At 42.5% G+C, this 13,081-nt stretch overlaps 1 protein-coding gene across 1 annotated transcript; it reads right to left on the bottom strand.

Annotated features, from left to right (window-relative positions):
* Positions 1-9,397: 9,397 nt before the first annotated feature.
* LOC104519469 (WD repeat and FYVE domain-containing protein 1) lies at positions 9,398-12,749 on the bottom strand. Its single transcript, XM_010178476.2, has 4 exons — positions 12,652-12,749; positions 11,751-11,881; positions 10,590-10,698; positions 9,398-9,855 (listed from the first exon to the last, which is right to left on the bottom strand). Exons 1-4 carry the CDS (start codon positions 12,682-12,684, stop codon positions 9,796-9,798), a joined length of 333 nt encoding a protein of 110 aa, XP_010176778.2. The 5' UTR covers positions 12,685-12,749; the 3' UTR covers positions 9,398-9,795.
* Positions 12,750-13,081: the final 332 nt, after the last annotated feature.

The following is a 13,081-nucleotide window of genomic DNA, read 5'->3' as shown; positions in this document are numbered from 1 at the left end:
CGGGACAGCGAGAGGGAGCGGGACAGCGGAGCGCGGGCCAGAGGGCAGACAGGCTTTCGACAGGGAGACGGGGCAGTTTTTGTCAAAAACAACCCTGTTTTTTGGCAGTACAGCAGCGCTCCGCGGCGCTGCTCCCTGACGTTAACCGCGCAACTGGCCCCTTTCTCAGCACTGCGAAACCCGAGTTTCATAAAAACACAGGTCATGTCCTCCACTGGCTCTAGCCGCCCTCCTTCCAGGCGTTCCTACCCTGAAGACACCGGCAGAGCTACAGGCATGACTGCCCCGTGGCCCATCCCATCAAAATGAAACTCGGATAGTCTGAATACCTTACGTGGCTGGGCTTGGCTAACCTGTGCTTGAGGGAGCTGGGTGAGAGAGCAAGACAGGAGCAGCTCTGCCGGTAGATCAGCAAATCTCTGTAACCTCTGGCAGGGATTTGCTGATAAGCAGCTGGTGCCAAAAGAATGTGCAACATCCACCGACTCAGCACTTGAATTAAAAGCTCTAAATCCAAGCCTAAGGCCTCTCAAGCTCTCTACCAGGAGTCTCATCCAGATGCAAACTACCACAGGAACACAAAATGCGACTACTTAGGACATCTAAATCCTACATTTGCAGTCTAAAGGAGAGACATTCCCCAGCACAAAGCATGCATCTAGCCCCCAGCAAGGTGTGTCCAGCTTCAGGATACGGCTCCCATCCACTCTGGGCAGAGCTGCCCCTGCTCTTGCCTGCAGTGCTAGATGCACCCAAGTCCTCAGAGAGAAAGGGAAATCCAAAGGGGCTCAGGGACTCCAGGGACACTGTGGTGTCAATGGCTGACACCAGTGGAACCCCTCTTCAGCTTCTGGCTTCAGCAAAGGGGGAGAGGTCCCTCAGTCAAAAGCAATTGGCATGGCTGAGAGGGCAACTGGGCTGAAATCCACTCCCAGCTGGAAATGCTTGTTTGCAAGAGCAGAGAGCATATGCAGGGGTGTGCTCCTTAGGCTCATTTAACAGTGTGGAGGTAATTTTCACATTTCCCTAGGCATGCATGACCATACTCCTCTCTGCCCTGCTTAAGCTTCAGTTTGGTCTATATAGACATGCTGGTCATAGAGCCCTTTCACTGCTGCATGCTCAGTTCTGGTTTCTGTATGCTCCAAGCCCATCCCGCCAAGCAGCACGATGCATGCTGTGCTGTGATGCTGCCAGCTGCCAAGTGCTCTGGTTTCACTTCTGGAGTGCACAACGCAAGAAGTATGAGTCCCAGCTGCCTACAGATCTCACTGATAATTCATCTGCTTGCTTGCTTGCCTCTGGCCTCTGTTGCTTCCTGAGTACACATCCCGGGCCCATGAAACAGCACTATCTACACACCACATGAACGTGCTCGCCCTTTACCGCACAGCTGTGGTGCGGCGCACGCCGTGCCCTGCTGCTAGACAGTGCTGGCCCGCTGGTTTTGCTGGGGCACCATCTTGCCTTCAGTGAGCCTGCCAAATACGTGCTTACTGCTGTCAGCATCTGTTAAAGTGGACCAAAACCTTTTGCTAGATTCTCTGAAAGATAGCTGGGGTGAGTAAACCAGCCACAAGAAGTGCCAGAGTACCCACGCCGCCTTCCCCACGAGGCAAACACCTGGCTTCACTGTCACACTCCTGTCCCTTGCAGCCCCTGGCTCTACCTACTGTGGCCTATGCCAGAGAGCTGGCTCTGCACTTAAACCCCAAATGTTCCTCGCTGTTAGTGAATGGGTATCCAGCTACCACTGCAGCATGGGGAAAGCCACCTCTCTGAATGCTCGGAACTGGATTTCTCTAATGTGCAACAATGTGGACACCACAGTGCAGATTTACTAGAGATGTGAGGCATCAACACTTTCATCTCCAAAATGAGTTTGAAATTAAGGGATGAACATTCCCCTCACTCCCCCACACCTCAACCTCCTCCCTCTGCCAAAAAAAAAAGTTTCATTAAAACAACTCTGTTCAGCAGCCTACATTTTACCTAGCTATGTCATTTACTCCTGTGACGGACAATAACATTTTTTTGCTTAACAACCATTTCCCAATAGTCTCACTTCTCTATAAAAAGACCTTCCCTAATTAGGCCCATGAACTCAAGAGAACTAGCCTGCTGCTTCTGTGTTTTTGCAAGTACATCAGAAAAAAAAGCAGCAGCAGCAGCAAACACATCACGCATACAGTGCACATTAAAAGCAGCGCCCAACATCAACCCATTATGGCCAATCTTGCAGGTGAGCAGAGAGAATTTTGCTGCCCTACAGAAAACAGGGCTGCAGATACAGGATTGTGCCTAAATTAAATGCTTTCCAGCACAGAAAGCCAGCCTGTACTTAATGACTGGCAAACTAGAAGTGGTAAGGAGTTGGAATTCTCCCCTCCCCGCCACTAGCACTGTGTGCCTGCATAATGTTATGATAAAGAAGATAGCACAAACTTCCCAGGTAGGAACTAGTCATAGCTATCAGTGTCACACAGCAATGGGAGCAGGGGAGGGCAGCTGTGGTATACAGTTGTGCCAGGTGAACTGGTGGGGTGATCTTATACCAGAAAAACGCCATACCATGGGCTCCTTCAGGTCTTTCCTGTAGGCCCAGTTAATTAATGTGAACACAAAAGCTTTCAAAGTAATGCAAATTTACTTCTCTAACTCAAAACAGGGCTGCAAAAGGCTTTCAGACCCTTTTCTTTTGGCTTCTGTCTGTGCCTGAAGGAAAATGCTCTTAATCCTTTCTTGAGGGGCCTGTGAAAAGGCTTGTAAGTGAGGCAAGCATCTTTTTACTGCTACTGGATATTGCATCCTCTCTGCTTTTACTCCACTCTTCTAGTAGTCTATCACATTCAAAAGTAGAACATGTTCACACCAGTTACAGTGGATTCAGTGAGCCTTGTGTGCCTACAGCTGCTGGTAAGAGCTTCTCTAGCTCCTAGGTATAAGTTTTGGCGAGTTTGGACATTATTCATTTGCCAAGAAGTCATTGCTAAAATGTCAGATGCCATGATGGAGTCCTAAACCTGCCACAAGCTTTGTTGTAGGCCCTCCTAATCTCTGCAGGCTTTATACAGAAGCTAATCCTGGACCATATAAGTAAAGCTATACCTTCACTAATGATTTACAATTGATTGGGAAGTTATATTCATGTACTTTTCCAGGGAAACAAACAAATCCTGACAGCTCCAATTAAGAGACACGAACTACTGCTGTAAGAACAGCAGGGAGAGAACAAAATACAACATTCTCACTTCCTTCTAAAACACTGTAAAAAAATTTCCTTCTGAAAAAAGCCCCACCTTTTTATTGCAGAAAGAAGCCTTTTTACTGACATTGGGTGCCACAACAAATGAAGCAGAACACTGGCTATTTACACTGATTCTAGCCAGTGAATGCCTTGGTGTTGCTTCTCAGCACCTAAACTGAGCTGCTGCCAGGCACACAGAGCCACAGACTACTTCAGATAAGGAGCTCTGTGCAAACCAAGGAGTTGAGGCTGATGCACACTCCACTTGCCAATTTTACAGACCTGCTGTGCAAGTTTTTTTCCACTTGATACTAGGTCCACAGGGGAAAGAGAAAACTTTAAAAGCCCGATCTAAATTCAGCTGCAGGAGATAGCTTTTAATTGCACTTTGGATCAATAGAGAAGCGATCTAACACTTGTTCTTGGTTACTAGGCAGGGGTTTGTACTTTTCCAGACAATCTTCCCCTGCTTTTCATATGTTCCCTTTTCCTTATTTGCTCATGCAATCTGGATTCTCCACTATTTAAGTGCAGAACAAAGCATTCATATAACTAGAGAACATACTGAATTATGTATCTGTGCCACACATTTTAGTACCTTATCAGCAACAATAGCATGTTCAGTAAGTAGTCTCAACATTTAAGCAGTTTGTAGTACTAGAAAAGTGTTAAAAATAGCAGTCTCAAATCCTTATAGCCCGTACTGAAGTAATAGGTGTACAGAAGTACTTAAAGGGTGTCAAGTAGCATTTTATTTCATTTCCCAGCTGTATAAAACAAAGAGCAGGCCAAAAGGTAGATACATTAATAAAGCTCCATCCAGAATCCTCTTTCGATCAAGAGAAAATGTGTTATTGTAGCCCTCTTGTGTTCAACTGGATTAACAGCTATTAGATCCATAGTATCCTTTATGATCCCTTAAATCAAGGCTCTGCATGCTTTAACCACACTGCCCTCTCTACCTTCCCTCAGTTTATTTCATGTTTTTCCTCTTTCCATCCTGGTTGTAAAATCTAAGCACATTCAGATCATGCTTCTGAAACAGCAGAGAGCTCAGCTGGTAAACTCACACCATACAACAAGAGAACTGCTGTTCTGGAGTAGGAGGACCAAAACATCCCTCGCTGCCTGTTAGCATGTTTATATTCCCAGCATTTCTTTTCCATAAAAGGACAGTAATGAACACAATTTACAGCCTTGTTTCCCTCTTTTAGATAATGCCTATGAGAAAAAGTTTTACATTGAATGTCCCACAGACACCAACATTTCTCTACCCTTACAGAAATCACCCTGACATTCTCTGAAAACTAAGTCCTATTGACAGCCCTGTTGATCCCAGACCTTCCCTACCAGTCACCAAGATTAAAAACTCTGGGGTCCACACTTAGCTAGGACACTGCACAGTCAGGGTTGTAAGAGGTACTGGTTTTTGCAGTATTCTTTTCCAATCTGCAAAGGCTGTAGCAAACAGAAGAGTAAGTTACGGCTGCATTGCTATGGGTGCTTAATGGGAGGGAGTCTTGTAACAGAGGATGAGGCAACAGGTTGTTTCCTAAAAGACACTCACCTTCCACATCTGCTGCTTCAGTCATCCTTAATTCAGCCACGGCAAGACCAGCTCACTCTTACAGATCAGGAGGCTCAGGCAAAGCAATGCAGTTCTGCTTCAAGAGCTGCTATCACACGTTTCGAGGAGCCAGACTCCAACACGGACATGCTGCTGCAGAGGAAACCAGGAGAAGGAGCCATAAACTAAGAGAGAAAGAAGAAGAAATGAATGAGGACAGAGAAAAGACTAAGGATGGTACTAGAACAGAAAAACAGGTATGGCTTAGCAGCAACATCAAGGAACATCAGCAAGCAGTGCCCACTCTTGATCAGCAACACAGGGGTGCACTTCAGTTCATGGAGACTTAAAGAGTTTTGACAGATACATGCATATAGATTTAGAGAACACAGCTGAAACCATAAGGAAAACAGGCTTCAGAAAGAAAAATCAATATAGAGAGCGAGAGTCATGGTATCTTTTTTATTTGAAAGACAGCTATCATAGCAAAGCTAGGACCAAATTAAACCCTGTTCTGTGTCTTTCCCTATGGACAAGGTAAAGGGGAGAAAAGCATTCATGCCCATGACATTTGTTTTTGCAAGCCAGTTTCCTGAAGAACTGGGTAATATAAAGCATTGCAGAGGAAAAGTAGAAAGACCACAGACAAAAATACAGATGGACAATCCTATAGTCAACCTGTATTTCTACATTTATTTATCTTGGTTTTGAGCTAGATAAATCCTAAGAGATACCTAAGCCTCTGGATGTCTCACAGAAAAGATGATTCATAGCACCAGTGCCTTTGTGAACAAAATTGACACGACTTACTTAGTAATTCGGTTATAACTCTTAGATGTAAGGCAACCCATGATATCTTTGTGACAAAAATAAATTTAGGAATGAATATACCAAATATTCTGCAGACAAGCCAGTCAATCTCACCCAAAATAGTATAACACATTGAGAGTAAGTAAAAGAATACAGTTCAACTTCTTTGTGTGAGCACAGATTTATATAGTAAAACTGGTAAGAGATGCTGGGTACACAATTGAGTTGGAAGGCAATTAGTTATGGCAAGTCTGAGCTGCTTGTATGTTGGAGGGAAAAAGGCTCGTGCTATAGGAGCAGAAAGGAAAGTTTCTAATGACCCCATATATTTCAGTTTATTTGATAAAATATTTTATATTTAAGTTTGTGAAAAATAAATTGTATAGATTTTATTACTGGTATTATTTGAAACTTTCTTCCATTGTGAAGTGATAAACCCAATAACACTGTTTTTTAATCTGTTCAACTATTAGCTTTTACATATTAATAGTTTAGTAGACCACACACAGCTACCTAGAGACCATGCCCTTACTTTCTCCAAAGGGGCATAAAACTTTGGGGGATCATCGAGCAGCAGTCACTTAAGAGACTGTTGAGAAGGCTTGCCTTATACCCATGCAAAAAGCAGAGAAAGCCTTCAAAGGCCACGTTGCAACTCACTGAAAGATGGTTAGCTGATGACAAGAATTTTTTTTTAAAATGTTAAGGCGGCAGAAATTCTTTCTTTTCTGCAGAGTTTAATCATGGTATTTCACTGTTAACAGGCCTACATTCAGGCATTCCAAGTGTAACAAAGCCAGCTAGTGCTGAATTTGAGCTTGTGAAGGCTGTGAGTAACTGTGAGGGGATGAGGATGCTTCACAGCTTGTCCCCATCCTTTCTCTGTGAGAAAGTATCATGAGACAAGCGTAACCACCTCCTGTGGCTGCAGTTTGTCCCCTCTGTATATACCATACTGGAGACTTTGCTCACCCCATCTGCATAAATCAGTATTTCTCAAATACCTCAGACAGGTCCAAGTGATCTCAGGGAAGGGGCTGATCCTCTGGTACTCTATGTTGTAAGCACCTTTGCAGACCTCTGAAGGGGAACCAGATGAATCAGAGAAGAGGTCTATATGAGCTGGCAAGCAGGACACAGGATAGGGTTTCACATTCCTAGCTGGGACTACGCAGCAGTTGTTTGTCTCACGGGCCTTTAACCCCCCTGGCTGCAGCTCATTCAGCTCCAATACAACAAATGTAACAAGCCCTCCCTCCAACCTAGAATTTGGACATGGGCCATGGAAAGGAGGAGCTAGAGCATATAATAGGGGTTGGGCATTCACAGAATGGAAGAAAAGATGGATCATCCAAATAGACTAAGTGAATATCAAGAAATATTTTATTGTACATGTAATCAAAGTTTAAAAAACAGACAAGGAGCAAGGGACAGATTTATCTAGCATCTCTTAACTATGCAGGGTACAGAAATACAACTAGTAAAGAATTAGCACATATTAGTACCCTTTGCTCCCCTTCCCTGCCCCAATGAGGGAGGTTATACAAGCGAGATTAGTAATGCTTCAAATCAAGCCTTCTCAGTAATTGCACACTTGAGTTGACATAGTTGAAGTATGTTCAGTTTCATGAGAGAGTATGTGCCTTCAAAATAGTTGTTTATAAACAAAAACACTTCTCTTTAGTGGTTTGTAAGCATTACTCATTCAATACCAGGCGTATACTTAAATGACTAATGATTTAGCAGCCGTAATTGTCCTGTAATATCTGAACTGACACTATCTTTGAGTACATCAATCATAGAAAAGAGATTCCTTAGGTTTAACAATATGTAGTAGAGAATATATTATCTAGTGGCAAAACCGCAACGTAAAGAAGCAGAGAAAGTATTCACAGGGAAAGGGAGGAACTGCATGCTGAGCAAGGGGCACATTGACGAGTCAGAACTAAAAAAGCCGAAGCTCAGGAGTGCTAGCTGCAAAGGAGTTACACCTCAGTATCACTGGTGTAAGTTTCAGGACATATGATTTGAAAAACATGTTATTCATCCCACATCTACATCAATCTCCCAGCTTAACTCATGATCCTAGATCCTCCTCACCTACCACAACAGGACCTTAAACAGTTCTAGCAATGTAATTCATGTTCTGCCTCACACACTACGAGCAAGAAGGCTTTCATTCTCTTCCAGAGCCAGACAGAAAGAAGTCTGAAAGTGAATGCAGAGCATTATCAGGGCTTATTCACCCCCTCAACCACCCTAATTTACAAGGGTGAAGAAGCTTCTGCCTTTAGAGCAGAAAGCTGCAACTTTTTTCCAGTACAAGCTGATTTTCTCTCAATAGCTTAGAAACAAGCCTTCACAAAAAACATAAGCTATACAACATGTAGCAAGGGATGAATTAAATCAATGTGTCAAGTGTTAAATCCCAAACTGAAGGCAAGACAAGCTTTGGGATTCCCACAAAAGAGGAATTTGTTTATTCTTCAGTGGCCCAGTAAGCCTAGCAAATTAAAAAACTCTTCGTTAAACTTCCAGAGAAGGTCCATGGAAAGGCAGACAAAGACAGATCCAAAATAACAGTAACTAACATAATGCTGGATTCTAACGCCCTTTGGGGACTATCAGCTTTTTGGCTTAAAATGCAAGTGTATCACGACGTATTAACGATACCATGATCTTCATCTACTTCAGCCCACAGCATGGTCCCATGCAGATTATTAGTGTCAAATTACACACCCAGGACTTGAATTCACTAACACCCATAGCACCGCTTCATTGTTGCTGTAAATAAAGACAGTCTAACCCTTAAGTCCTCTGCCAGAAAGAGCCCATTATCTTTGACAGTTGTGCAACACCACCTATTCCAGGCCAGCTGACCTGCCCACATGTGCATCTGTTTCAGAAAAATCAAGTTTAAACTCTGTGACACATTGCCTCAGCTTTCAAAGTTCCAAAATAAGTTCTCCTTATAGTGTTCACATGTAGGGAATTCACACAACTGACAGACCAAATTATTGACAATATCTCACTAGTTATTTCCTGTATGTGCCAAAGGCACAGTCATAAAAGCCTCCCAGCTTTTCTTCATACTTCTCAGCTTTGAAACAGGAAAGGATCGATACAGCTATCTCAGGATTAACAGACCTAGGTGCAGGGAAAAAAAAGCAGCTGTTCTGTACCTCAGTAATTATTGCTCAGTATTTATCTGTTTTAAGCAACACCAAGGCAGTATTTGAATTTATGCTGCACTTCAGCAGAGACAGGTTCCCTACCACTAAAGAAAAATCAGCCTTTCCACAGGCAAAAGTCTCTAAAATTTAGCTGGCCATTTTTACCTTAGCCATTACTTTTAACAAGGCAGATTTGTTTAGCTTCCCATTCTCACAGCATTATAGGGCTGTCAAAGTATACGGCTCATACCTACATCCTGTTGTAGAGTAGCTGGGCTGCACATTTTTGTAAGAACTACAGAAGTTTATTAGCTATGCTAAAACACTACTTAAAGAGCCTAGAATTGTTCGAAGACTCACCAGCTACCTCAACAGAACAGTTGTCCCACAAAAGTGATTTTGCTAATAACTGAACTTCAAGACAAACATTTCAAGAAAGCCAATAAAGGAAATCTTGTGTGATCAAAGGTTCTCTTACTATCTCATCTGAAAGAAGCTACCTGCCACCTTGAAGTATCTCCTCCTTCCATAGGAATAACCAACATACCTTTTGGAGACAGTTTAGACAGTGACTGCTCAAAAGTATTTCTACAGAACTGCTTATTTTACTATTTGCACAAATTTAATTTACTACACTCATTTTACTCGGATAATATTTTAGCTACAAGGTATCTGTACAAGATATATCAGCAGAGATAGCACATTGTTAACACTACATATGTAAACCGAGAAACAACAGGTCCTTTCACCAAGGTGTCATATTGCAGGTAAGCCATTTTATGTTAGTCCAAGAGGCTGCAAAACTGCACTTCCACACCAAGGAGACTCCTGGTGAGCCCAACGGAAAAGCTGTGCTCTACAAAGGTGACTGTCCATCGTGGAACAGCAGCAGGAGAAGAATCAAGCAACCAGTGTTTGCGGTAATACTCTTAAGAAGGATTCCATTCATTCGGTGCATATTGCTGTACATAAGGTGCATAAACCTGTCAGGTACGAGATCAGCGTGAAGAGAAGCCAGTTGCAAGGCTGCAACCAACTACTGGTGTCATGTCCCAGATCTGGAAGAAAATATTGTGGAGAATTACATAGCATTATTATAAGACCTAAGTAGTATTTCTGTAATAGGCACAGAAGCAAACATAAAGACCTCCTTGGACACAAAGTAACTAATCGTTTTAAACTATACTTGAGGAAAATGTCATGAAGACTTACATCAGCCTTACAAACCAAAAGCTAAACTTAGGGCTCAAGAGACTCTTTTCACAGTTCTCTGTAGGTCTGTTTTAAAAAGTGTTATGCAGTTTGTTATAAACATGCTTACAGAAAAACAGGGACAGACTGGAACAGTCTCAGTTCTGACATGCATAGCAGATGTATAACAAACACAGCAAGATTCTACATCAGTCTGATTGCCATGTCGCTGTCCCATAACCAGGGCTTTTAGTGGCAGCACTCCAAGAAGCCAGGGAGCTCAGAGTAAAGGAAGCCTGCACATTTCATCATGTCTGTGTCTTTAATCCCATTGGCAGAATCGCCTACTGCTGATGCCTGCTTTGTTTGTCCAGAGGACACCAAGAGTAACCAGTTCTAACAGCTATACTCCATACTCCTGTGGAGTTACAGGTCATTTCCTCATTCAGCTGCAGGAAAAACAGTTTGCAACAAATAGGATTCTTGCTGTCTACAACCATTAGCTTTGTAGCAATAGCTGTCAGAAAGAAAAAAAGTATATACAAACATTAGGTCTCTATTAAATATCTCTAATAAATGCAGGAAAGAGGCACAGGAATACCTTCACAATCCGGTCGCTCCCACAAGTCACCATTAGCCCTCTGGAGATGTCCATGGACATGTGTGAAATGTTGTGTTTTCCTTCATGAAAGGTTGCCAAGGAAGTACGGCTGTACCAGAACAATTCAAATGAAAGCCAGCCATCAGATGAAGCTTGATGGCATCATTATAGCAGTGCAGAATAAACTTACAAGAAAATTAAGTTGCTCAAGTACTAATAAATCAGTCCTGAGAACTGCAATGCCATATTAAAGGGGACAGAATTAAATTAGCAAGTCATGCTAAGGCATTGATTGTGCAGTTATACAGGTGTGACATTTTCTGGCCTTCTGCAGTCTGACTGTTAATAACAATAGAGCAAAAGCAGGACACTGCATTAGTAAATAATTCTACTCTTGGTTATAAAGTCAAGCCCAGTCACACTTTTTCCTGCTGGCTATAGTGAGTCAACAAGGGCACAGCACCTCTCTTTTTCAAAAAAACCCAAACAAACACACACCCCCACCAACAACAACAAAAAACCAAACACACACCACCAACAAAAAAGACCAACAAAAAAAAAATCCACAAAAAACCCCCAAAAACCCAAATTTGCATCTGATTACTTTGGTCCTTTAGCACTCCAAGTGTCCAAGGTGGTGACAACAGTGAAGTGCTGTTCATATTGAGATAAAAAAAGGAGTTCCTTCATTGCTAAAAATGATGTTTAGCCCCATTTGCTTGCATGGGGAAAATACAGTTTGGCTGTGAAGAATATTCCTGTAGAAACTGTTTTCAGTAAGTGTAGATGAACTAACGCATACACATCCTGGAAGCCGTGATGCATTGTCAGTCACCCATTTAGCAATTTTAAGTGCAATCAATAGCCTTTACCTAAAGAGAAATCTTGAGACAAATATGTTTCAACTTGAGATCTGGGCTCATGGAAGAGAAGAAAAAAAGTGGATAAAAAAGTTGTAATACCACATCTGATGCAAATCAGCTTGCAGAGCCAGTGGAGGGATCTCTGCCATTGTAGTGCTTTGAGTACTCAAGGCAAAGGTGGCCTATTAGCAGAGTCAGCTTGGCACGTTTGTGTAGCTTTGTGTGTGGATGTGGAACAAGCACAAGTGTTTCTGCACCTCAGCAGTGTTACTTTAGTTTATTACTCTTTAATACTCACTCTTCATCCTTGATTGACTCAAAACAGGAATCACAGACACGGACCTGGAACTCAAATCCCATGATTGGGTAACTTGACCGTTTGGTACTGCACTTGCCACACACAGCTTGCCCACATTTTCTGCAATGATGCTTCATGGAAGAAGAACACAAATTAAAAAAAAAAATCACTATATTGTGCCACTTGACCACATTACCAAGTATTCACTGAACAACACCACCACAGCTTGTTTTGCAACCTGTTAAGAAGCAAGCTGTTAGGAAGTCTTCTACTACTCCAACCAAAGACTCTGGAGTTCTGAACAGTCTTGGCCATTAATGGGTTTACCTCCATATTCTCCCAGTCCACCCTCTTCTCCTTTTGCAAGCTCCTTCTGGGAGCAGGGGAAAAAGAGGGTTGAACAAGCAACCAAGGAAGTAACAGTCTAAGAAAGCCAGAAAGAAATTAGTGTCTTTTTGCCCGTCCAGTTCCTCCAAGAAGAAAGCTATCTGTAAAGCTTTCACATTCTAGCCCAGTAAGAGCAGGGCCATCACTGCTTCGCTGAACTGAGTACCCAACAACATGTTAGGCTGCAATTTGCTCAGTTATGGGGCACTGTGTGCCAGTTACACAACACTTGAGGATTAGCTGCTCCACAGCTCCATGGCACAGAAATATTCAGAGAAATCCAGAGCACTCCCAACACAGCTTGCTTTGCCCCATGACAGAAGTTTGATGCAACACTTTCCATCAAACTTGGAAATTTGTTAGTGCTGCCTAGAAGCTGTGACCTCTCAAGAAGATCTCACTTCAAAGCAGCAAAAATACCACAGTTTAAAAGATTTAACAGCGTTAGTGGTTTTCTGTTTGCATTTTGCTTAAGTGCTTAGGTACAGCTAAACAGTCAAACCAGAGATCTCACCTGTCTCAACCCTAATGTCTTTGTGTCCCACATTTGCTTTATATTCCAGAAGAAAGGCTGCTCACACTTCTGACAGGAATCACTTTCTAGCCATTGAGGAGCCTACAAAAGAGCAAGAGATGCAAGCAATCAGAATTATTTTTCCTCACACAACAGCCAAGGAAGTTTGTTTTAAGAAACCAAGGTAAAGTTTTACTTGGAAAGATGCTCTGTCTCAGCTCAGGACATTACAACAATAGATTGCCTACTGTACAGTACATAGGAAGTTTAGTACAAAAAAATCTAAACTCAAGCCTACAGTTACTTGTTACCTACACACCTCCTATACTTTTTAAGCCCATAGCAGTATGTTACGTTACTGCCTTAACAAGAAAATTAATTCAAACTTCTAAGTTATTAAACTTGCTACAGGCGTTTGACACCGTCCCAC

This window comes from Antrostomus carolinensis, unplaced genomic scaffold, assembly GCF_000700745.2.
Source record: "Antrostomus carolinensis isolate BGI_N321 unplaced genomic scaffold, ASM70074v2 scaffold47631, whole genome shotgun sequence".
NCBI classification, from domain to species: Eukaryota; Metazoa; Chordata; class Aves; order Caprimulgiformes; family Caprimulgidae; genus Antrostomus; species Antrostomus carolinensis.
The sequence above is the reverse complement of the archived record's forward strand: the minus strand, read 5'-3'. Positions and strand labels throughout refer to the sequence as shown.

Bases quoted from the DNA above. Each gene is read 5' to 3' on its own strand.
- LOC104519469 (XM_010178476.2), bottom strand. From the start codon at position 12,684: ATGTGGGACACAAAGACATTAGGGTTGAGACAG. The intron at 10,699-11,750 runs GTGAGTATTAAA...GTTCTGGTACAG, and splicing joins GAGTCAATCAAGGATGAAGA to CCGTACTTCCTTGGCAACCT. The intron at 9,856-10,589 runs GTATTCCTGTGC...ATTTTCTTCCAG, and splicing joins GGAGCGACCGGATTGTGAAG to ATCTGGGACATGACACCAGT.